This window comes from Rutilus rutilus (assembly GCF_951802725.1).
Source record: "Rutilus rutilus genome assembly, chromosome: 12".
Lineage (NCBI taxonomy): Eukaryota > Metazoa > Chordata > Actinopteri > Cypriniformes > Leuciscidae > Rutilus > Rutilus rutilus.
This window is the reverse complement of record NC_140217.1, coordinates 25,466,130-25,492,557: the sequence shown is the minus strand read 5'-3', so window position 1 is coordinate 25,492,557 and position 26,428 is coordinate 25,466,130. Positions and strand designations below refer to the sequence as shown.

Here is a 26,428-nt window from a genome sequence, read left to right as displayed (position 1 = left end):
TCATTTTTAAAAGTCAGTTGAATGTAATTTAAGTTGAAAGGATTCAAACATCCAAGTTGATTGTACTTTTTTTTTTTTTCAGTGTATAGCACTTCTCAATTTGTTTTTTTAAATGATCGTATTGGGTCCAGTGCTCATTACTTTCACTCTAAAACACTGAGAGGAATAAATGAGCATTTTACATACATTATCTTCATATACACACACAATTCAAAAGTTTATACTCAATAATTAAAGATACATTTCAAATAAACACTGCTCATCAAAGAACCCTGAAAAAAATGTGCTTACAAAAAGCAGTACCACTGTTTTTAACTGAGATAATAATAAGAAATGTTTATTTAACACCAAATCAGCATATTAGAATGATTTGACAATGAAGACTGGAGTAATGATGTCATCACATGAATAAATTACATTTTAAAATATATTCAAATAGAAAACATTTTTAAATAACATTTCACAATATTACTGTTTTTACCAATTTTTCATCAAATGTGCAGTTTTGTTGTGCATAAGATACTTCTTTTAAAAACGTTAAGAAATCTTTCTGACCCCAAATTGGTAAATATATACATACATATACATTTAACATATATAGCTTACATTACAGACATTTAGGTGAGAATTTTGTTGCACAGACAGATCTCAGATATAGCATTGTGTGTCCTGCACATTATGTAACAAGATTATACGGAAAACTTTAAAATTCCAGTGTTATAGGATCTCTCAAATTAACAATTTGTGTTGCCTTTATTTCTGTTCACTTTAGTAATTACAGAATTTAACTATGATATTTGATATATACAAATTTACCTCGAATAGTCAAAATTCTTGAGAAATTGTATGTAGAGCCTTCAATGTCCTTCCATAGAATAATGCATTTTATTATTAATGATTATCCGATTCATATGCTGGGTTGATATTCCCTTCATCCATACTCTCTTTAATTACACCAAGAAAGCCTTCATCCCTTAGACTTTTGTCAAAATGTCCAGTTTCTCCACTCGTAGGCATCTTGGTTTTGGGATGCCTGTAGCACATTAGTAGTAGTCCACTTACAATGAGTAGGCAAGCTGAGCCGATCCCAAACCCAATCCCTGGACCCACATTCTGTTTTACTGGAGCAGAAGGCAAGTAGAAGTCAGGTGGGAAGTCTATAGTGAGATTGGCCAGCACAGAACTCATATTCCAAATGACAGGGACCAGAGTACACACTGCAGTTAGCCAGTACAAGGAACCCGCCATCACAAAGGCCAACCTGACACGCCCGCCATCAACTCCAAGAGTTGCGTTTCTCACCGCATATCCTGCCACCAGGTTTGCGACTACCCCCACACCAATAGCGGTCATGCAAAGTACCTGAGCGGCTGCGATCTCTGGAGGAGTGAAGGAATCTGTAAGGCCGATGCTTTTGCAGATCTCAGCCGAGTCCAAAACGTGGCTGTTGAAACAGGCCCTCCACACGCCCACCCAGGCCAGTCCTCCAGTGATGACCGTCCGATTGTCCACGTACCATATCCTCCAGTCGTTCACCCCAGAAATAGAGGCCATCATTATCCATCCTACAAACCCAAACACCAGACCCACAAACTGCCGATGGACTGACTGGGCTAGGTAAGCCATTGCTCAAACTGCTGAGACCCGACACCAGGTGGTTATGAATATTTCCTCCTCAGGTTTGCCAACTGTTCTTCAGGGCCATGGCTATATTGCAATCACACAACTTCTGTCAGATTAAAGAAAGTCAAAAGTGATTTTAACCTACAAAGTCATTGATGGGGAGAACTGCATTCTTAACACATTTGTCCAATGATGCCAGGGACCCAAAATATGAGGATTCCATTTTGAAGGACCCCTTCCTAAAATATGAAGTCAGCTATAGCCTAACACTACCATTCCAAAATTTGGGGTCAGTATTTTTTTTTTTTTTTTTTTTTAATTAGAGAAATTTGATTATTCAGCGATTAGACTGCATGGCAATTTTGTAACAATAAAGACATTTATACTGTTACAAAAAATCAGAAAAAGAATTATCATGGTGTCCACAAAAACATTAAGCAACACAACCGTTTTCAGCCAGTTGATAATAAGAAATGTTTCTTAAGCACCAAATCAACATATTAGAATGATTTCTGAAGTGAGTGAGTGAGTATAAGAGACATCTTTCAAAACATTAAATTACCAACCCCAAACTTCTGAACAGTAGTGCATTCTTTTATATATAAATATGCATTGATACTGCATGTGTGAGAAAAATAGTAAGCATGATATTATTTAGAAAATGTGTAAAAAAAAAAAAAATTTTAAAGTACAACTAAAAGGCAACAAAAAAAACAGTAAAATATTATTTGGAAAATATTTAATGTGTTTCAAGAAAAGTAATATAATAATAATAATAATAATATAATATCATAATAAGTCATTAGAAAGTAGACATAAATTGTAATCATTTTTCAAATAAATGTCTTATTGTTTACTGAAATTTTCCGTGGACCCCCAACACCCCATTGGGACCTTTTAATGGGCTTTTGTTCTTTTAATGATAATGACAGTAGAAAGAAGACAGGAAAACACATGGAGATTGCAGGGGCAAAGGGGTTGGGACATGACGCAGGCTTTAGATTAAAGTGTTTGGAATATACAAAGTGCTTCCTTTGGAAACAAACAACCATTTTAGACTGAGGAAAATGTTTTTCACATCTAGTGTTTAAAAAAATTGTGGTGAGGAGTGATGTTTCCAGAGGGAGGAAAAAGGACACTGCATTGAGGGTCAAGCAAAATACTACGCATTTGAGACCAAGCAGAGGAAAAGGAGGATAAGAGAGAGAGAGAGAGAGAGAGAGAGAGAGAGAGAGAGAGAGAGAGACTGAGACTAATATTTCCTGCCTGGCTCCCTGCACACCTGGGGTTGCGGAATGTTCCGGGATAAGCTGAAAGGTCATTTACAATAATCTGTTTCTTCACGCACAGGAATCATAGATGGGGACAATTATTAGAGCTTTGGTGAAGTGATTTCTTTAACACTTCGCCAACAACCCCCCAATAACTCCATGTTATCCATATTAATATGTTATCATATTATGTTGCTAAGTCTATTGAACCTATACAGGCCTATTTCTATTTATGTGTATTTTTGTTTACACTTTATTTTAAGGTCTTAGTTACAATGTTATTATTCATTTTAGTACTGAGTATCAATGAACAACATGAATTTAGGGTTAGCATTAGGGTTAGGGTTTAGTTTATGGTTAGCTCAGCTATGCATCATTTAGCTACTGTTATTACTATGGTAAGCTAAGTACATGTAAAATGTAACAAAGACATTGGCTTTTTCACAATTTCCAGGGGAACTCACTCCAGCTCTTGTTATGTAAAATTGACTGCGCATGTTCATACATTATTCGTAATGACAACATGTAGCTTACTCACTATCACATAGAGCACAACAAACTCATCCTTACCTGTGAAACGTTTTGAGCTCCTTCGAAACTGTCAATCAGTCCATCCAAAATACAGGATGTCTCGTACGAAACTAGCGGAAAAGACAACTTTCCAAACTGACGCGTAGGCTACAAGTCAAACACAACTGTGGTTAATGATTAATGTTGCATATCCAATAAATGGATGAGTGGGAGGGGAGGATCAGTGCAAAACAATAAAATTACTGCGTGTACTGGATCGCTACGGCTGATCACGTTACTGATAACAACTTGTTCCTTAGGGCCTATGCAGAATGGTCAGTTCAACTTGACCTAGGCTAATTGTTTTAAGGAGTATGTTGATAACGTCTCTGCAGTGCCAGTGTGTGCATGCACATGATAATGTAACGTGTTATTTGCATATTTTTATCTGTAAACACAAGCAGACTGTTACATTCTCTTTTATATGTGCCATTACATCATTTGTGCCGAGGAGCATTCAGTTACTGAACAGATCAGACACAGGCACATAGACATTTTTAAATGTGTATTGTTGATTATTTAGTAATTATTTATTGATTCATTTTAGTGATTGGATTGATGATTGTATGTCACCACCATTGCTGTGTTGTTGTTGTTTTTGTTTTGTTTACTGTATCCTCTATGTTATCTGTGTTAATGTTCAATGTGGCTCCCTTGAGTGCAAAACAAATTCCCCTCGGGGCAATAAAGGTTTCATTCATTCATTCATATTCATCAAACATCTTGGTATGCAATAAGGGCTCTCTTATACTTAAACAAGCTCAAATTCTTCCATAGAGTTTTGTCAGGATTATATTTCAATACATTTTAAATGATCGAAATAAAAAATCGAATTTAAAAAAAGATGTTCTATTCTTTAGCTCAAATCATGCTGAAGACCTGTTGTTGTTGTTGTTGTTGTTTTGTTTTTCTTGGCTGCTCCAGCTAATGCGCATGCGTATTCCAGAGTAAACAATCAAAACGTCGATTGTTTCTTTTTTCATTACTGTTTTCAGATTTTAAAATAGGTTTATGATTTCGAGTAGAAATAAATTGGATAAATATTTCAGCAGAAATACACATATCATATGCCACAGTATTATTTACACAGCTGTGCGTATACCATTATTTTGTTCTACCCGCTATCGCGTTTTACAGACGTCAAAGTCTCTTTCCTGATTGGCCAAGACACTGAGACTATATCAGAAGTTAAATATTACTGAAAACGAAGGTGATCAGAGCTATTCAGATAAAAAAAAAAAAAAAAAAAGAATGATTGCTTCAGGAAACAAAAAAAACAACAACTTGAATTACGTAATATTATACTGCATAATTACTGATACACACAAAATGTTGTAGGAACATACGCCTATCTCTAAAATGTAACTAAAATGTCATTCCTTTAATCTCATTATGGAAAAATAAATGAATGTTTAGCACCTAAAAGAATAATAGGATACTTTTGACAAATACGTTTAAACCGGTGCACATTTACATGAGATGCGGATTCATAGTGGCCAACATGATGACATATTACCAGTTGAATTCTACTTTATCTCCAAACCTTCCCATTTATCAGACACTTTTGTTTGTAAAAAAAAAAGAATAAAAAAAAATAAAATAAAATAAATCTTGGGTGACATATACGGATGGTATTTCTACAGTGTATCAGAAAACCAAGAACATTGTATCATACTGCATTCATGCCAACAATTGTCAGTATAAAGCAATAGTGGCCATCCAGAAATGAGGCATGACAGACAACGTTCAATGAATTCCTCAATTTCACTGTTAAAGCATGCTGTTATATGTAAACGAAATATTTGTGATTTATATGCAGCTTGCAAAAAAAAAAAATCTTCAGAATGCTGCTTTTGATGCTTTTCGCTACATAATGCTGTGGTTTCAACATCTACCAGCAGGTGAAAACTGAATGATCACAGCCAAATCACATATTTGTGGAATGTGAGCCAATTATATTTTGACAATACGTTCAACTCAATGATCTTGTAATACATGCTTTGTCTTTTCTACACACTGTGTCTTTTATGAAAAATGATGTGCATGGTATAATTAAGAGGAGCAATGTTAAATGCAATACACTCATGACACTGCTTTTCATTAGCTATCTGTGGAAATAAGGCTACAATGAAAAGCGGAATTGTAACTACTAAATTTCTGTGTAAATGTACACAGACTAGAACACGATGCTTTTTTTTTTCATTCTGCTCCTTTCAAAGCCATTCAGACCTCATAAAATATCAAACACAAAAATCTTACAGATGAAGTTATAAATGACTCAGACACATGACTTGGAGCAAAAGGCAGCTGGTATTTTATAGACAAGCACTGAATCCTTTGTGAAATGATATTATATGGTTTAGGCAAGTCTCTTAGATTCTTTAAACAATAGAATACTTACAGTCAATCCTAATTCTGGTGTTACAATGCATTTTATGGTGATATACAGCTAAAAAAAGCATGCAGACTAAAGTGGTAGTTTGCTTGGCTAAAATAAAGTGAAAGAGTACAATACTAGCCTATTCTAGTTATATACAAAGATTCAAAAGGCTAAAATAAATTACTACAAATATCACTGAATTATTTTTTAACATAATCAGGATAGTGACACGTCATTTGAAATAATGCACCCCCAAAAAGTCAGTTTTGGGAGTTAATTACAGCCTCCTGATGAAAATAGCAACACAGCTTACATGTGCAACGCTTGGGTGAAGAATTTATGCCAGGATTTGAGTGCATGTCTGAATCACAAGTGTTTGTATTGGGCTTCAGGCACATTCACTTTAAGGTGTCTTTCATCGCCCTCTAGTGGTTAAAAAGATACAGCACACTGAGTGACCATGGCATGTTTTTACTGAGTGTCAAGTGTTGAGAACACATAGGAGCAAAAAGGGGCAAGGTCTATTTAAACAGTTGTGGGGGGAAAATTAAAGTGTCTTTAAAAAATATTCTTATTTCACCATATAATTCTATGGGTCGTATTAACATTGAAAGATCAGCTGACACTAAAAATGGTAACAACCACAGTGTGCTCTGTAAAATCAGGTTGGGTCAAATCATGATCTGAAAGTGCCCAGCACTTTCAGGGTCTTCATGAGTCTTGCCAAAATGCTCTCTGCTGGGTCAGACAAAGAGCACTCAATATATGACCAGAATGCAATTCTATTGGCAGTAAATGGACATTAAGTACTGGCACCCTGTTATTTAGGGTGACGTCAAGCGAGTTGCTCTGGATTACTGCATGAATCACTCCATCAAGTCCTCAGTTGGTTGTCCTGTGGTCCATTGGGAGACTGTCCATCAGACCCTTGAGCTGCTCCTCCCCCAGTTTAATCTTGTCCTCGAGCTTGCGTTGCTCAATAATAAGGGCAGATTTCATTTTCACAAAGTGCTCATAATCAGCCATACTTTCCTCCGGCAGGTAGCTGGCCAAGATGTCGTAGACCACACGCTCTCTCCTGTCAAGGTTCTCCTTCAGCTCCTTGGCATCCTCATGTTGACGGATCAGCAGTTTGCGTTTCTCTGTCAGAGTACGCTGTAGAAGGAAGATGAACATTTCACATTTTAACATTTTCACGTTATACACATTTACTTAGCTAAATGGGGGCATTCCATAGACGTAATGGTTTTTATACTGTACAAACTGTATATTCTATGCCCCTACACTAAAACTACCCCTAAACCTACCCATCACAGAAAACTTGCTGCATTTAAAAAAAAAACTTTAATTGCTTTATTTTTATACCAGTTTTACAAATGAGGACATCCCTAACGGGAGGTTTTTGGAGATTTGGTCAGGTTTTGGTCGCTTCTGGGTACATATTTGTCCCCAAAATATAGTTAATTAGACACACACACACACACACACACACACACACATATATACCATTAACAACAATTGAGCACCAAATCCGCATAATAGAATTAGAATGATCTCTGAAGGATCATGTGACACTGAAGACTGGAGTAATGGCTGATGAATATTCAGCTTTACTTTCACAGGAATAAATTACATTTTAAAATAGAAAAGTTTTTTTTAAATGGTAAAATATACTACACTGGCAAAAAGTGTCCCAACCAACCAGGTTGAAGATAATAATTGTAATCATTTGTTTCTCTAAAGGCCTTTATGCGAATAAAACAAAGCTATATGAAAGTAAGTGAATTTTAATTATCTGGATTAGTCGAATTAAACCTGTATAAATGGTATAGTACTAGAATAGAACTGTAATGTATACCATGGTACTCAGTTATAAACATTTTCCAAAGTATCAATATAAGGATAAAGATAGGAAACAGTTAGGGGGGAAAAAACAGGATCTGGAAGTGAGCTGGACACAAAGCTGTGTCGCCTGTATCAGCCTAACGTGGTACTTTGTGCTTTTTGAAAATCATTCCTCCACAACATGAATCCTGCTTTCCCAAATCCGAGTTTCATTCTCACCCTCTCGTCCTGTGAAGCATCTTCCTCCAGGCTGTTCAGGGCGTTCTCTACTCTGGCCAATCGTCCAGACAGAGACAGCAGAAGGTTGACCACTTTATCAAGATCACCGACGAACATGCGGAACTTGTCGAGTTCATTGGGCTTGCAGACACCTTGTACGATGGCCTCCACATCTTCCCCAAGAGCGTTGTTGTCCTGCACGTCCTCCTGTAGACTCTCCTGAGCTTCCCGCAGCACCTGCAGCTTCTTGCTGAGGCTGTCAATCAACTCATGCTGCAAAAAGAGGAACGTCATTTGATAAAATAAATTGGTACGTAGCGCGTTTCTGTGTTTGGTTGCGTTGTGAGTATTTGCAGTATGTGTTATCAAACTGACGAAGATTTTAATTTGCTGGTGTTTTTTCAATATGCATGTGTTTTCTTCCGTTGCAGTGCATTGAGATCTCTTGGCCACTGTATAAAGAAACTATAAAGTACGTTTAACTCAGGACTAAAGGCCCGTGCACACCAGGACGATTATGGCCTGCGCTTTTCGCTGACGTTTAACACCTCGTGACTAAACAAAGGGCGCCAATGTGAGTATGCAAACCAACGTGCAAAACACCAGGGGCCTCATTTATAACCGTTGCGTACGCACAAAACAGGCCCTGAGAGAGGCGTACGCCACTTCCGACGCGTAAGCTGTGATTTATAAAAACAAACTTGACGGGAATATGTGCGCACCTGCACGCAAACTCTGACCCATGCGTACGAACGTTTTGGAGATGGAGCAGTTTGGCGACACCGATGGTGAGCTGGAGTTGAGAATGTCTTTTTGGTCACTTTTAGACAGAAAATCTAAAGAAAATTAAACATATGCAGAAAGATAATACAAATATAATTTCACTCACCAAGCCTGTCACTTGAAGCAAATATCCATCCCTTCTTAAATGTCCGCGCCAGCGAGCGCGTTGGGCCGTTTAGTGAAACTGACGCAAATAACAGTTTAAATAAATTAAATAATGATTTAAACTATGTTTTACTTCTGATATAAACATTATAATAATATGCCATTCAAATTAATGGAGTTAAACACTTAAAAATGAAATTATTGAGAAGTTACAACATTCATCAATAGAAAGATTTGCGATGTTTTTTTAACACTTTTCCCGTGGCGTGCTGTGTTTTAATGTTTTAACCACAGAGATAATTGCTTATCATGATAATACCAGATTGTCTGAGAAAATAGTTTCGTGCAAATAATGCCCAAGGCCTATCTGTTTCCATAAAAAATATAAATCAATTAAAAATACAATTCGGCCAGTGGAAAATATTGAGAAAAACTTTCTCTGAAATGATTTATTTGATTTATGTATTCAAAAACAAGGCAAGGATAGGCAACTACATGATTTTTATTAATGTAATGTGTCTTGTACCGTTAAACATTATCACGTGGATGAATAATCATATGCAAATGATATGCAGATGAGGATCTGCATAGTAAAACTAGGCGTTGTAAGCTCCATATATGGTTATTTCGCATGTGCGCACAATCTTCCGCTGACTGGGATTTATAAAGTGAATTCTGCGCAGGTTCTGGCGTACGAACACTTTTATAAGTCTGAATATTTTTTTGTGTGCGCCTTTTTTGGCTTTCGGGCGCACGTACACTTTTAGTAAGGTTCCTACGCACAGTTTTATAAATGAGACCCCTGGTGTAAAAGCGTAATCTTTTTTAAAAACGGGCTGACCAATGAGATTGGCGCTTTTGTTCATGTGCCTGGAGCTGCTGAAGTTACAGTACTTGATGGCGCTCAAGCACAAAACAATCTTGCCGAGCACACATTGATAGAAGACGACGACGAAGAGGAAGTAAGTAGACGAAGAAGAACGAGGCAAGATGAATGTAGAGCTGCTGGTCTCTGGTGTCTGAACACAAACTTTATGACAAACGCCACAGCGACTACAAAAATCTTTTAGCAAAAAGTGTGTGAATTGTTTTGGCAAGCACGTAAATACTGGCTCTCTTCTTCTGTGACAAGCAAATGTCAGAAGCGTAAAGTTGCGCAGCGCCACCTTGTGTACCGGGGTATTTCTGGTTTTCAATAAGTGCCATCTACTTTCAGAGAGTGAATTTGCATGTTCACTCGGCGCATCGCCGGTGAAAATCGCTTGGGTATGAACACAAAGACACGTAGAAAAACACTGGCGATAAGTGTGTGCGATAATCGTCCCGGTGTGCACGGGGCTTAAGACTAAATTTAAAAAAAGCTGACAAAATTAACACTAATGGTAAGAAAGCATCTTTTTGTACAATACAATTTGTTTGTACCTTCTTGTTGGCAAGATCACTTTCATTGTCTTCCTCCAACTCCTCTTCTGAATCGTGTTCCTCACTCTGTTCCTGCATGTCCTTCATCTTAATCAGCAGCTCTGCTTTGGGTGCAGATGTACTGTAGTAGGTTGAATTAGTCACTAAAGCAGTAGCCACTACCAGGCTGTCGTCTTCTTTCCTGAGGACCCACAGATGAGTTTTATGAAAAACACAAGCCAACTGATTCAAACACTACAGAATTACTTATGACAGGATAAAACAATTGTGTGGGGTGGAAGATCCGTTTGAGCAAGATGAGTCCTAGATTTCCAACAAGAAACATAAACCATGCTTATGAATCATAACTTGAATGAGCAAAGAGAACTGGGCCAGCTACAATTTACACGAAATGCCATTCTTAGAAATCTTTTTTTATGAGAACCACATGGGTAGGGCTCAAAACAACCCTGACTTCCTGATTTAAAAAATAATAAACAGAACATCAGAAACACGTTCAATCCGTCTTAAGGGTATTAAGGGTAAATTCCTGGAATAAATAATGAAATACAAACTTGGCAAACTGAGTTGGGGCCTTAATGAGGTAAGAAATTGGAATATAGTAGGTTCACAAGTAAGAAATACTGACTTCTCCACAGAGTTACGAGGGGAGAGCTGTTTAGGTGCAGCTTTCCTGCGCTGTTGGGCCTCCTCCAGTAGCAGTTCTCCCTGAGGGAAAATACCCTCCATCAGATCCATAGTGGTCTTCATCTTACTCTGGTCTAAAATGTCCACTAAGGACTTGTCCTTGACCATTATGTCTCTAGCCAGCTCCTTTCTTTTTTCGTCATCCTCTGACTGCAAGGGATGTGAAGACAATCCGTTGTTGCTTTGATCTAATGAAGGGCTTGTCTGCTCATAGAACAGCGGGTTCACATTGGTTTGTGGCCCATGGTCTTTCAGAAGGCCCATATCTGTGTCTCTTGTTTCTGGCCCCTGGTCCTTTTGCCTGGTGTAGGTACAGAACAGAGAGTATGACTGATCCGGGTTCCCCAAGCTCTGAAGATGAGTTACTCCAGGTTCTTGCGAGCTGACGGGAGTCTCGCTGGGCAGGTCGAGATATTGTCGACTTTCTTTTTCGGTGTTACTTTCTGAGTGGACAATCTTAATGGGCACTTTCTTCACCGATGTGTTCTCATCTTTAACTCTATCCATCCTGGTAAACAACAATGGTGAAAATAGAAATGTGTTATTCTGGTAAACACAAGAAATGCAACATAAGGTAACTAGGCAAAAGCATAAGCACAACAAGGGCAGTACAATCTATTTTCATGAGTGTAATCTTTGTGAAAACACATGAAATTCTTTTACTTCAGGCTAGAAGGCTTTGCACACAGGAAAACAAGGAGGAAACTATCTTTGTCAGTTCATGTGACCAAATCCACATACATACATATATACATATATATATATATATATCATACTGTACGCCACTGAAATCCTTTTGCCCCGCTCAAAACCTTTGCCTTCTCCAGACTTTTAAAGAGGCGTCTACTGTAAGACTACTACAGATCCCATTCGTTTCCAAAAACAGCAAAAATAAAGCCTCTGAAATTATATTTTTCAACAGTCTTCAGTTGAGGCTATGTGGTATTCTTCTTATGACTGATCTGAAGAACTGCAGTACACATGGACAATCTGCAGTACGGGCACATATGAATAAGCCCCTTGTATGTGCATGAATACAATAAAGAGACAGTCAGAGAAGCACTGTCATTAAATTACTGGGCTGTAGGGAGAGTTTCCAGTGATGGTTTTAAGATTGCAGCTGAGAGGAGCCCAGCTGTGGTTTGCCAGTGGAAATCTCCCTGAATTCCAACACAGACCTGAAAGATTTCCTGAACGGCAGAATTTAACTCTAAATATAGAAAGTCTTACCTTGCAGCAGCTTCATCCTGTATGGAGACAGGGACGGGAGGCTTGTCAGTCAGCCTCTGGGGAGCAAACTGGGGCGAGGGCGAACGCTGCCCCTCCATGGTGGGCTGGGTAGGGCCAGCGGTTTGTTGGGTGGGCAGGACAGCGGGAGGGGGAGGAGGTGGAAAGGGAGGAGGCACAAGCTCTTGTTGTAGCTCCTCCTCCCCAATTGGCCCTTTGCTATGCTCCAACCCTTTCCAGGGAACGGGGGCTGAAACTGAGGCGGAGCTTTGGTTGTTGACAGGAGAGAGTGAGGCCAAGACTCCTCCTTGTGATCCAGGCTGGACCTCCTGAAAATTGCTAAGAGGAGGAGGTGTACCCTCAGGGCATTTGTACTTCTCCAGATGGGGCAAGAGAACAGAGCTCTTGTTTTTGGAGAGGGCTGATGGTTCACTCTGAGTGCTATGGTCAGAGAAATGCAGTGCAAGTTTGTGATGACTGGATGGAGGATCTAAAGTCTTTTTCTCCAGGTCTTCAGTCAAAGCTGAAGGAGGTGCTTCTGGTTTCTCTTTGCATAAGAGTTCACTGTATCCTTTTTCATTAAACCTAAGAAAACAAAAGAGAAATACTTTGAAGTAAAATTCACAATACACCAATACAAACGAAAGATGATTTATCAAAGCCCCAGACTCTAAATGTATTTGTCCTTTTTGGTCCACAAAGCCTCACTGTGTTCAGAGTAAATCGATAGGCAGGCAGACATTTCTCCCACATTTCACCATCTCTCCATGGTAACTCCCAGGCTGGCTGTCATACCCAGCATATTTCTGTTCCCACAAGCCTGTCATGCTGTGGAGAAAGAATGATCTTTCCCCTGCAGCAATTGGCAAAGAGAACGCTTTTCCCTTCTTAATCCTGATTGTTTTCGTTTATGTTTTTACTCTCTTCCTTGTCTACTCAGATTTATAGAGGGCAAGGAGAGATAAAAGGGCTCTTGTTTGAATATCTTAAATACAATAGCTTGGGAAAGAGAAAACTCACTAATATAACAACACTCTATGAAAGTAACTTAAAGATATTAAATTATTTACAGGGTTAGCAAGACACCTATTCTCTATTTATTCTCTATATTTATACCATGCAACATTAGAAAGGTGTCAAGTGACAGATTCTACTGTATGATTTATAACGATTTCGGTGATACCACCCACTCCTACAGTTGATGTTTGCAAATGAATTATACCAATTTATAAATCTAACTGCACAGAAAGACACCCACAATTTCTACTCACACATACTTTATAGTATATTGAATTACCTGATGGGTGTATAGAACCAGTGGCTGTGCTCCAAAGAAAAAGACAGAAAGAGATTTTGACTGAAAAAGTAAGGAAAAGCAAAGAAGTATCGAGTAGTAGTAGAGTGGTTAGAGACATATACTACTGTTCAAAAGTTTGGGTCTCTTATGCTGCCCTAGGCTTAATTTATTTGATCAAAAATAAAGCAAAAACAGTAAAATTGTGTTTTGAAAATATTAAAATTAAAATGTTCTAGTTTGATAAATTTAAAATGTAATTTATTCCTCTGATGCCAAAGGTGATTTTTCAGCAGCCATAACTGCTCACATGATCCTGAATCAGTCACATGATCCTGATTCAGAAATCATTCTAAAATGCTGATTTGGTGCATATTATGCATTTCTTATTATCAATGTTGAAATCAGTTTATTGAATAGAAATATTAAAAACAGCATTTATTTGAAATATATTTGTGTAACAATGTAATCACTATTAAACAACTAAATGCAACCTTACTGAACAAAAGTATTAATTTTAAAAGTAACCAATCTTACTGACTTTTGAACATTAGTATACAAAGTAAAGCAAAGTGCAGAAAAAAGGATTAAGAAAATGTAAGATGCAGAAATACAGAGTATGTGCTTTAAGAGTCATTCATTTGATCTAATACATACTTTCTTTGCAGATGTCATTAGTACAGCATGCATGCATTGGTAACATTCAAGTGGGATGCAGTCTTTCTGATACTATACAGTGTCTAACACGTGCATTTGATCTCCGCATGAACTGGCATGCAGAAAGTCTCAGCTGTAATACCATGTAAGCTTTTGTCCACAGCACCCCACCTTTAATCAAACACAGTCTCTTGCTAACTTCCCTTGTTTGATAGTGTGTAAGACAAACATGTTCTACCAGTACCAGAAACGTTTTCCTTGTTTACTGTGCATTTTACTTAAAAAATTGGCCTGCATTTACTTATCGAGTGAAAACGCAATGAAGCCATCATTTAACTGAGGACTCAAAACTGAGAAAACATTAACACCACTTAAAATTAATCTTACAAACCCGGACTCAAACTTCATCAGAAAATCTTTAAGCAGAAAAGTCCATAATCCAAGTACTCCTGCTGCTGGCCATATACAACTTTAAAGTTGCTATAAAATGGCTAAATACAAATCCTTGCATTAAATATGAAACTTGACTGTATGAGAAGCAGCGCTCACCTCTGATGATTGTGAGTTCTCATCTCAGCGACAGGTGCTTCCTGTAGCCCTGAACATATGTAATCTCATCTGGGTGGGGCTAAAATGCTTGTAGCTCAATTGAATTGTTTCCAAATGGATTTACTCCACACTAGATATACTCATAAATAGACAATAGTACTAGCAGTAGCAAAAAGGGTTTCTAACATTAGAAGTCTGTCAATATCACTTACTTGAGTGAAGAATCCTTCTAGATAGGACTTTTCAGCTAGAACTTTAGCTTTTTATAACTGAGTCATGCGTGTCTGCACATAAATGAAATCATTGGGTGGGAGACAGGAAGTTTGACATTTAAACAATGATTTCTAAGAAAACTCATAGGGCTATGAAGTGAAGATGCAGGTCTATGGTATAATTCATAGTTTGCTCTCCACAGCACCTTAATTAAAAGCAAGAATCGCGACAAAACCTTTCATAGGGGGCAATTTACAAGGCTTTGGATGATGGATGTTTGTCGGTAACTAGCTTATTCAAGTTTGCCACTCCTTATGTCTACACAGAAGTCTAAGATAATGACCTGGAGAAACCAGTGGTTGAGATGTGGAAATATATATATATATATATATATATATATATATATATATATAAAGAGGAGAAGGATAGTTTGTAAGATAGGTAAAAATAAATAAATAGGTAGATCATCTGTTTCACACCAAACTGGAAGCTGTTTGTGACATTAGAAATGTATATTTGTTGCTTTGGCAGAAAGAGTCAAACTAAAATTTCAGAATGCATCTAATTTACATCTGAAACATTGAGTGTAAATATCTAATTTGACCTCACACTACTGGAGCCCCACCTAAAAAGTTTGCATGCAAACGGGATAACATCCCAGCCAGCTATCAATTATACTTAAGCTGTATCTTCAAAGGACACATTTGCTTTCATATTGTGTTTTATAAACTATAAAGTAAGTGAGAGATTGCAGGATCAACTTAACATGTTTCAGAGGCTAGACAAGAAAATATATGATTTCAAAACTGGCTAAGGTAACTGGAGGTCATTTTATGCGCAGCAATCCATACTATCACAGCTGGTGATGCTACTTCCTTTCTGTGCCAATTTAATACATTATTCAAGGGCAAAATATACATACAAGCCCTCTATTCTTCATCCAGATGGTTTTAAAATTCTGAACTTTCAGCATTATGAATTGGATCAAGTTGCTTCTTAGCAGAGTACAGAGCTACCATTCATGATCCTTTTAGGGTAAAGTGCAATACCTACTGTAATGTACATGCAGAGTAAATTTTTTTTTAAATAGTCTTATCTTTGCACAGTATAAAAAAGACTGAAATAGGGCAACATATCAAAAAAAAAAAAAAAAAAAAAAAACACTTTGAAGAAATAGGAAGAGCAAAAATGACATTTAAGATGCTATTTTACTCTTTGGCCTTATTATGAATGGACTGATTGGACACTTCCTATGTCATACTCACATGCCTACACCTCAAAACCATCTCCTTGTAACACAAAGCCCAGTCAGAGAGGATAGCAGTGCTGTCACATCTGGGCTAAATCCCAAGACTGTGAGGATCATAAAGAGTCTACTGTTTATCTTTGACCCAGCGAGGGCTGACTGATGACCCAACTGTGGATTTCTGTTCGCAACAAGGCCAAGATCAGAGCCATTAGCACTGGAATAGTTTCACTGACACACTGACACAATCACAGCCAGGACTGTTGGCATCTGTATAATTTCCATTACAAAGAGATAAGTTGTCTGATTTAGTTTCAAACGTGCCCAGGAGTATCATAAACATCATGCCTAACAAAAGTACTTTGATAATCAGCATACTAAAATAATGTATTATCTTTTTACCCTTTAAACTACTAACAAAGCAATGGACAAATAACATTACAGCACCCACCTTGTACTATTCTTATCCTGTTCGGAGAGAATTTGCTCAGGTTTGGAATAGTCAGCTGACTTTTCTTGAACTGCAAGTTTCTGGGAGGAATAGAACACACATAAATCTCAATCTCCTTGTTCAGGTATTAATATATCTCTACTGTAAACTTTAAGACTTGTCTATCCTAATTATTGGCTTGGTCAGTTGACACATGCGATCTTACTTGCAACTTTACTGGTTTGAGGGTGTGACTTTTTGTACTTAGTTTAATGTTTGACTAAGTTCCAACCTTTATATTGCTAGCATTCATTGGAGCTATATGTGAGACACAAGTAACTTTTGCTTTATGATAGTTTCTAAATAAAAACAAACTCTGACAGTACGTTTTAACAAATAGTTTACACCACCTGGATATAACAGAATTAAACTGAAAAATGGAGGGCTTCATTAAATATGAAATAACTAACCTGTCCATAGAAGTCAGCAGAAGGGGAGGATCTAGATCTTTCATGCACACGGGTGGGCTTACTTTGTCCCTCATTTCCTGTATCAAGGATGTTATCAGCAGAGTGGTATCGTCCAGAGACCCTGGGTTCGGTTGTCTTCCTCTGGGTGTTCCATTTGGCTTCATACTCTGCAAAGGTACCAAGCCGCTGTTGTTCTAGCATGGTTTGTTGTTTCACTGAGAGAGGGCCATCCTGACCTTCAATAAGTTGGTGTTCAATAGGGGTTGAGCTTTCACTGTTACTCCGCCCTGCCGTGTCACTCTTTGCAGAATAGTGCATGCCTCCAGGTTTGGACAGTCTGTTGTCTTCGGATATCTGCAAGTTTTGCTTTGGCATAGGTTTAGAGAAAGCTGCTTTTAATGTTGCTTCAAATAATCTGTGCCGATTTTCTAAGGGTACAGCATTGTCAGGCATAGGGGAGTGCTCATCAGCACCTACTTCATGAATTTTATCTGGCTCAGAAAAAGACCGAACTTTCTTTTCAGCAGAAAATCGCTTGCGGCTACCAATGCGAAGCACCTGATTACTCCCTGAGGTGAGTTTGCTAGGTGGGATCTCAGAGACACTTGGAAGTAGAGGTGTGTCCTTCCAAGTAGAACCCTCAGTGCCTGGATGCTCAAACAATACTGGCTCTAGGTCTTTTCGCCTAAAAGATGTAGCCTGGAGGACTCTGGCCTGGGCTTCTTTCAGATGGTCTTTATAAGAGCTAGAAAAGCCACCATCTGAGGAAGGAGTAGTAGTCTTCCAGACAGCAGCCTCTTCTACAGCTTCAACCGGACTTCCTAAAGTGGCAGCGCTTCGACTCTTTTGAAGCTGGGACCTTCTCATCTGGATCTCGTTGCGCAAGGTGGTGGCAAAACGGTCACTCCGTCTTGCCTGTTTGCCGCTCTGACTGTCAAGGGCTTCCTGTTGTGCACTTCCACTGATCTCATCTTGACAGTCATCCATTTCATTGCGCTCATGGGCCAGAGAATATAGCATAGGTGTTTTCTGGGGACATATCTTTGACTCGCTTTTAGTAGGAAGAGGTTGTTGTGAGTATTCTTTAAGATGGCCAGCATTTCTCCTGTGCTCAGGTTGCTTACTATGGGGATAACTACCAGAATGCTCATCTGAGCTAGACATATAGTGTTGCTTTTGGCTCCCCCTCAGCTCAGGAGGTTTTGTTGAATCAGGCATATTCAAGGGATTACATGGTGCAGAGAAAATGCGATTGTGGTTGTCACTTTGTTTGAAGGAGGCATTATTGTCCTTATGATCTATATCATGGTGCTGTGACTGAGGAGGGAAATAGCGGTCTTTAGTTCCTCCTTGAGAACCTATGGACATCCTGTCCCGTCCACTGTGTGACATTTCTGAGACTACAGAAGCTTTAGAGTCATCAACTCTCACTAAAGAAACCTGTGTCATACCCTGAGTGACATGGTGGGAGGGAACTCCAAAAATACCGCAAAGTGGTGCAGCTGGCCTTCTAGCTTGATTCTGGCTGTTGAGTTGCATGTGGTTGTTTGTGGGCAGCTCCTGCATACTGCTAAAGTAACCACTGAATGGAGGATTCAGTGCTGGCACTGTCCTAGTTTGAGCATGGAAAGTGCCCTCGTCGCTGTACTGACGTGGATGGTGTGGAACATGGGCATAAGATGGATGTCTATCTCTGACATCTGTGGTTGATAGGGAGTATGTCTTGTCTGACGACATACGGTTGGGATACTGATGATGGACATTGGTTGAAATGCAAGGATTTGAAGAATCATTTTTAGATGGCAAGTTAAAATTGCGTTGACCCTCAAGAACGGTCTCGATGACTTGGTGAGACCTTTGTGTGCTTTCATAGGTTTCTCCAGCCTTTTGTAATGCTTTCACCTGAGGCTTTAACTGGGCATGAACACCAAGGCCCTCAGAGGTGCCTGTGATCAGACCCTTCTCATGAACCTTGGTGGCTGCAAAACTATCACTGCGTGTCGGTGGAGTGGGAGGTGGTGTAGAGGATACCATGTTTTTCTTCATATCTGGGACATGCCAGACAGGTCCAATACTAACTCTTCCAGAGCTTGAATGCCGAGTGCCTGGCTGTTCTTCGGGTCTTGGGATCTCATGGCTACCTGTACTTGAGATATGCTGCAAGTATCCGAGCCTCTCATCTTGTCGTACTCCTTCGTTTATGTTTTGGCTATGCCTGCCATTGCTGTGTCTGCCACTTGAGTCCCACTGATTAATTTTGTACAGCATGTTTTCAGTGGATGCAGCGTTACTTTTAGACAGTGTGTAATCTGGGGTTCCTGAGCTTGTAGAAAAGGAGCTGTATGCAGAGTCTCGTTTACCACCACCCAAATGTTCAATGCTGTTATTGTTGGATTTGCTTGGAGAAAGACAGCCAGGTGGATAAGGATGAGAGCTATGCTCTAGGCTGTCCATACTCCCCAAAGAGCTGAACTGATCAGATACTCTCTGTAGATTTGTTTGCTCCCAGTCGGTTGAGAGTTCAGAGGAGAATGAGCTAAGAAAAACAAACATGTGTAAAGAGTGCTTAGGCTGTATAAAGTAGCAAATGCAACTGCAGTAAACAATTTGAAGAATTTGTGCAATTCAATGTATATTTAAAAAGGAAAAATAGAGGCCTTCATAACTAATTATTTACTAAAAGAAGCAATATGGACAGAAACAAATTATTTTCTGTCTCTTCAATTACTTTGCATCATATCTTGTTTGCCAGCCTGGTGAGGGTGTGGACTGGGTTTTGGCTTCTGAGTGGCTCTCGTTGAACTTGGTGGCATGCCAGGAGTGAGGTCTGCTCAAGGGTTCATTTCTCCTGTGGGCAGCAAATGGGAAATAAAGAAGGACAGAGAAATAGGTAGAGCAGAAAAGGAAAATTAGAAAACAAGGCAATAAAATGTTTCTTGTGAACAGCTGTAAAACGAATGGCAAACACAGATCACCAAGCACCACACTACAACTATTTTGAAGGACAGAAGTGTCAAAACATGGTAGATGATTATGGGAGTAGTATAATGATCATGGCAAGAGACAGAAAAGTTGCCTGGCTGGTAGCATGCCGATGTTACAGTCATTCACCATCAACACAAAGTTTTTCGATAGTCAACCACAAATAAGAGTAACAGACAACTGCAAACACCAAATTAAATTGCTGTAAACCACAAGTCCACTCTCTCAACACTCATACCACATTAACATACCCTTTAAATCGGTTCTTTCTGAGATGCATGAAGTAAAATAGACAAATATATAATTGTTATTGAACTGTTATTTACCCACAACAACAATTAAACAGAGGATCTTTTAAGAAGTCAAATACATTGTCCTTATGACACTAACTGTTTAGTGAATACATTTTTAAACTGATGCAGATGAAACTCAAAAAAATTGCAAGAACTAATGAACAGGATTCCCACACCTTTGACCAATAATACCAACTGGATAAGGATTTAAAAAAAATAATACTTTATTTAGATTACACTCATAAAGAGCAGATTCTAACAAATAAATATTTATAATTATTATAATATTATAATTATTTTCAGTTCATTTAGGAGAGTTCACCAATTCTTAGGAATTTCCGGGCCTGGAAATCACAATTTTAAAATCCAATGATATTTCCAAGCTTTTCATGATCGTGGGAACCCTGAATGAAGAATGAAGAGCGTATGCATGGTTGAAAACTAATGGATGGAAATTTGAACTTTTGATGGATGATATCACAAGGCCATGGAAGGAATATGATTGTAGATCATCATTACTAGACTGGGTGGTACAGGAAAGGAAGTGGGTTTTCTTGTGGAGAACATTGATACAATACCTCATGGAACTTCGTAAAATCTTCGTGAGAAAGTTCCGGGCCATATGCACGTCGCTCTCTGATGGCATTTTCTGTGCTACAATATCCACCATTTTCATTTTCCTGAAGGGAGTTAAAAGGGGGAGGGACACATATAGTCTGAATCTCCGAGTTCAGAAAAGTTTGACAGGGACTCTAGTGCTGAATACCAAATGGAATGGATGTGATGGGAAAAATACAGACATACTAGCATGGGCCACAACACTGTCTGTAATTAGTCAATCATTTTATGTAAGAACACAAACACAAATATAGCCCTGCATAAAAAACATAACCAATTCAGACAAAACAACCACAAAATGTTATAATTAAGATGTTATACTGCATGAAAATACACTGGCAAAACAGACAATCCACATAAATGAAGACATAAGGTCATTCAGAAAAACACCAGTGCCAGCACTGAGAGAGTTTAAAAGACAAAATCTTAGGGAAAAACAAAACAGATTAGTTTCCCTCTCATCATGCCCATACTGTAACATACTGACCATAGGCCTGTTGCATGAAGCTAGCTGAATTTTTTAGAGTAGGTTTAGAGTTGACAAATCCATATAAATCCAACCTAGTTTAGATCAGGTTCAACGGGCTCACAACGCTCGGTATAAACGTTATCTGTTAACTCAGGTTTAATCCAGAGTTTCCAATTAATTCTGAGGCATGTGTGCACCTGGAAGTTTGACACTTGTAGCAAACAGCCAATCACACAGAACATGGAGAGCGTCAGTTTGATTCACTTTTTGCGAGTGAGCCACACAATTTACTTCGCTTCTAATGATTAAGAGATCATATTTATAAAAAAATATCATGAAATTAAATGCATTTACATGGTAGGAATAAACTGTCAGCGCTGCAGCGAAAGTTTGAGAAGGCAGCTGAAAGAAAAAATCTGACTATATCAATGCAAGTGAATCAAACAAATAGGCCTTATAATTTATATAGTTTCACAAAGAGCTCAAGAATACACGTAAACTTAATCTGTTTAAAAAGTCTCAGAAATATTAAAGCTTGCATTTATATATAAATATTTATATTCATTTTAAAGCAAAGTTTAATATTAATTGTAAATTAATATAATAATTATACGAATATATTATATGAATTATACATAATTACGGCTTTAATTTTGAGCAGTTACAGAGATACAGGGGGAGTGGCTTTATTGCATCAGACACATCACTTAACTCGCAGCTGATTGGTCCAGTTTAGGTCTCCGATTTCTGACAATAAAACCTGCTCCGGAGCAGGTTAGCCATGTAGAGTAAGTTACTATACGATGAAACCCGCTAAAACCAATCCATCTTCTTGAGCCCGAAAAAAACAGAGTTTGCTCAAACTAATCTCAAACTTACAGGCCACAGAGATCTGCAACTTGCATACAAACAAATCACTTGGTGTGAATAGTGGACATAGGGAGACATCTTGTGGTTAATGTTTAACACTACCATTCCAAGTGACAAGGTATTTCATAAAATAAAAGGGTAAAAGTGAGAAAAAGATTTAAGAAAAAGGATGAATTAAGTAAAAGATTAATTAATAAAATATCGCAACCTCTTTCCAGGATCTGTGAATGAGATGTTCAAAACCTTCATGCCACATGCTTTGCATCAGTGAGTTTAGCATGAAACATTCCTCAGTATCTCCCCAAACTAAAGAGTCCACCCACACCTGACCTGTGACCTTTAAGTTTTGAAAGTCAAAACATTCCTGTCGTTTCTGAAATTCAGTTGTTCAGTTTAGTGATAGGATTGTAAAAACAGAAATCCATCTTCGAGATTTTCCAACAGTCTAAAACCCAAGCCTGTGAGACTCCATTAGACCGGAGGGGTTAGAATAACAGTCAATCAAAGACATGCAGTGCTACTCCACTAGACCATGAGGTCAAGTGCCAGTCACCTTCTAGCCAGTAAACATTAAGAGACATTCTTTGAATATAAAAACTACTATGCTATTGCTAATCCAAATATCCTTGACCCCAAAACATATGTTTAAACCACATTTGGCTAACCAAGCTGATATTGTCTAAAACAAAGATGTCCATGTACGTCCATGTCACAGGTTTAAAAGATAACAGAACAGATTAGGCCTAAACAGCAAATTATGAGCAGAGTGGCCAAAAGACACCCTCTGCTCTCTCTCAATGATGCTGTCTGTTCCCGTGTAAATGTTTCAAGTGTGTATGTGCTCGCCACACATGGTGCTGGCTATTCAGATGCTAATGACACTCTCTTTATTAGATGTATTGTCAGGGCTACAGCTGGTCTAGCACAGATATGCCAGTGGTCTGAATCAGCGGCGCCCAGGCGGAATGGAGGCCAAGGAGGGGGTTCGGAGGGGAAAGTCCCCCACCAATGTTTTCAGAACAAGGCATGTTCAAAAACAAACAAATCACTTCTGAAAAGACAAGAACCAATCAAAAGCTCCGATGCAAATCAGCTTGGGTAAAGAGTTAACATTCAAATCTTATTCACAGGCCAAACCAACATGAAAAAAAATCTTAAAAAGCCACCTACATGAAAGATTAGCAAGCTTTTGAAAGTGAAAAAAGCTATTGTTTACTAATATATATATAGGGTCTGATAGTGTTTGAAAACCATCAAAGGTTGATTTTGGTTTGCAAAGATAAATGCAACAGGTTTCACGAGGTCGAGTTTTAACATACCATCTACTCGTTTACACATGGCCCGAGTCATCTGAGGTGCACAAGCTGCACCAAAGCTTAGATTTCACAAACAGTAAAATAAGACAAGACTAAACAGATACTAAGATAAACAGAAGAAAAGGAACAACAACAGGTGTGAGACACAGACAGCAGACGAAAACAGACAGCAAGATGTAAACTTCTAAACTCACCAAACAATCCCTCAAGAAAGCAAGTTTGCCAAACAGACTTGAGACGCTTTGATGGATGAAATGGTACTGAGAGTCCGGGTTTGCTCCAGTGGACTCCCCAGGCAGTGCATTCCACATTCACATCAAAGACAGGCCAGGACAAAGGGCCCTCCATAGACGGCCGGTCCCAGACCGCAGTGTGAGTCTTTTCAACCATCCACGTCTTCCATATGAAAGAGTACAGAAAAAGGTATCCTTGAGGAACCCCATGTAGAGATCTGATCATACGAGCCTTAGCACATACACTCTCATATCTACTTCCAATGCCTGTGTGACTGTTGCAGTCAGGGCAGATCTCAACAGGGATTATGGTGATTTTACCCTGGGAAGTAAGGGGGGAGGGAATGAGGAGGGGGCTGTTGTCATAGCCAGTCTCCTTGAAGCAATCTAACAGCTTCTGTCTCCTTATTGGCTCAGGGATAGTATGCTAATGAGCAACCGAGAGGGCCAAATGCTCTCGTTGAAGCCCTCTTGTGCAGCGGTCCTCTGTTTCTTCTATTACTATGGCAACAGGTTGATTTTTGTAAAGTCTTAAGTGCACTGGTTTGTCAAGTGGAGCGAAACCAAAGAAAGACAAAGAACAACAGAATTACACTTTAAAAGAAAAAGGGTTTTATTGAATTATGAAAAAGATCAGAAAAGCATTTATTTCTATAAACCGATTGGTCCAGCACTGAATATTAAGTAGTGGCTCTGGACTACACGACACCAGAGTTTTCAGATTCCCAGACTCACTGAAGGCACTAGACGTCACCATGACCGTTGAACTCAAGCCATAAACCCTCCCAACCCCCGAAACTGATCATGTGACTGGTAGATCACTCCAGTTCTGACAAAGGACATCTGGTTAAAGCAAGGTTAGAGATCTCAAATAATCAACCTGTTAGTTGTGCAAATTGCACACTTTCAAGAGTGAAGCTTGACTGTGATTAGAGCTTGACCTACAAAGTTTTGAGCTTGATTAAAACTTTTCTTGGCATCAAAACAAGTGGTCTGGTGACAGGCAAGAAGATTACAGAAGAATTGTTTTGGCTTATGCCTGATGGGCGGGCTTTTACGAAATCTTTCACAATGATCTATTGTAAGGCGTCTTCTCATCCCTGCATTCCAGACAGGAGTCCATTCCTAGGCATTAACGTTCCCATAAAGGTTGCATTTTTCTCGCTGCCTCAAAGGTAAGGCAGGCAAAAAGATTTGTACATTTTAAAAGATCTTATTCCAGAGTGCGAAACCATTCTGAAACCATCTAGCCATTTGTTTGTTTTTCAAGGAGACAAGAATAAGTGTTTAAGGAGAGATGTTAAGCGCTAAGTTCAACAAGATCTTATCTGATCCATCTGTTTTTGTTCCCTCTAATGGAAACTGCACTTCGTTCAATGTAATATTGGACACAAAGAGAAAGTTTTGGCTGCATGGGAGTCAGTTATTCGTTTGGCTGTTGAGTGTCTGCACAAAGGTCTTCTTTACAACGCATCTCAATCAGCCGCTAATACAGGGCTAGGAGAGGCCAACCGTGAGGTGCCTGTAATGACAGGCACATTCCTGGGCTGCATGTCATACCAGCCAAAGAACCAATAGCCGTCTAGCCCCCCGCTGGGTTCACAGCCGTGTCTCTTTTGTTTGGGTGAACAGTACTAAGATATATCAGCATAAAGCATTCCTTAAACTTACACATACTATATGTTACTATTAGGGCTGAACAAGAAATGAATGGCTTGCTTACACCAGGTTTCCTGCATGTTGATGTGATTAAGGATGCCCTTGATCTAACCTCAGCTAACAGTGTAAGTAGTAAGAAAGGTGCACAGTAATCAGACTTAGAAGGTGAGCAAAGGACTCTCAATTCTTGCTCAAAGCTTGCTCCATGCCAACATTTCTTGGAAACAATCAGCACAGGAGACTGAATCCTTCTGTGCACAACGTTTTACACTCCAAGAGACTTAATATGACCTGTAGATCGACATCTGATCACAGGCCTAGACTGAATGTCTAATAAACAACTATCATTACATTCATAAAAAAAATTTTTTTTTATAACAGTATTTACATAATTTTGGAAAAAATTATATATTTATTTAAAAAGAAAAACATACAAAGCACATTACAACCTCTCTTAGTTTAACTACTTGCTTTATTTACTTTACTTTCTCCTTAATTACTCTTTTGTAATTCCTTCCTATTGAACTTTGGTTTGATAGTTGGGTGTAGAAGTGTTTGAATGATTTCTTGTGTTCAATTTACAATAAAAAAGTCCTCCTCTTGTCTTGAGTATAAAAAAGCACATCAAATATCACATCTAGTGCCTAAACCTGTTGCATATAGGGAATATCTACAAGAACTAATAATTCTTACTTGCAATTATTAAGCAACACTGAAGACTTTACATAAACAAATCTGTGATTTCAAATCCAGTCTATTATTTTGATCAGCCCTGATTTTCTTACATTTTAAATCACCAGACTTGAAAAATTCAGAAAAAGTTGCACTTAATGTCAATTTTGATTTCATTATGCATCATAAAAATGATCATGAATTTGATGAATGGATCAACCAAGAATTGTTTAAGAAAAAAATTCACAATGCATAAATGAATCACATTTTTCATCAGCAATTTTACACTGGCACATATTTGTAGTAGAAAGCTGTAGCTACTTTG

At 38.5% G+C, this 26,428-nt stretch overlaps 2 protein-coding genes across 10 annotated transcripts in view; both read right to left on the bottom strand.

Moving 5' to 3' along the window:
• Positions 1–204: 204 nt before the first annotated feature.
• cldn34a (claudin 34a) lies at positions 205–3,610 on the bottom strand. Of its 3 annotated transcripts, none has more exons than XM_084426537.1 (2): positions 3,465–3,610; positions 205–1,729 (listed from the first exon to the last, which is right to left on the bottom strand). In XM_084426537.1, exon 2 carries the CDS (start codon positions 1,624–1,626, stop codon positions 892–894), a length of 735 nt encoding a protein of 244 aa, XP_084282663.1. In that variant the 5' UTR covers positions 1,627–1,729; positions 3,465–3,610; the 3' UTR covers positions 205–891. The 3 variants fall into 3 exon arrangements, with proteins under 3 accessions (XP_084282663.1, XP_084282664.1, XP_084282665.1); XM_084426538.1 differs by having other exon boundaries at positions 205–1,726; XM_084426539.1 differs by having other exon boundaries at positions 205–1,707.
• A 2,145-nt stretch (positions 3,611–5,755) lies between these two features.
• shroom2a (shroom family member 2a) overlaps positions 5,756–26,428 on the bottom strand; it is a 59,442-nt gene continuing 38,769 nt past the window's right edge. For 2 of the 7 annotated variants that reach the window (XM_084427032.1, XM_084427035.1), the window contains 11 exons: positions 20,845–20,946; positions 20,225–20,242; positions 19,720–19,839; positions 16,992–19,527; positions 16,543–16,622; positions 13,430–13,453; positions 12,136–12,717; positions 10,847–11,413; positions 10,219–10,399; positions 7,909–8,181; positions 5,756–6,999 (listed from right to left, as the gene is read on the bottom strand). In XM_084427032.1, coding sequence (XP_084283158.1) covers positions 6,727–6,999; positions 7,909–8,181; positions 10,219–10,399; positions 10,847–11,413; positions 12,136–12,717; positions 13,430–13,453; positions 16,543–16,622; positions 16,992–19,527; positions 19,720–19,839; positions 20,225–20,242; positions 20,845–20,946 — 4,756 coding nt within the window. In that variant the 3' untranslated portion in view covers positions 5,756–6,726. The remainder of the gene's footprint in view (positions 7,000–7,908; positions 8,182–10,218; positions 10,400–10,846; positions 11,414–12,135; positions 12,718–13,429; positions 13,454–16,542; positions 16,623–16,991; positions 19,528–19,719; positions 19,840–20,224; positions 20,243–20,844; positions 20,947–26,428) is intronic. The other 5 variants (XM_084427033.1, XM_084427036.1, XM_084427034.1 and 2 more) reach the window with 3 other exon arrangements.

What these genes read in the sequence shown, in the direction of transcription:
- cldn34a (XM_084426537.1), bottom strand. Translation starts at nt 1,626, where the DNA reads ATGGCTTACCTAGCCCAGTCAGTCCATCGGCAGTTTGTGGGTCTGGTG.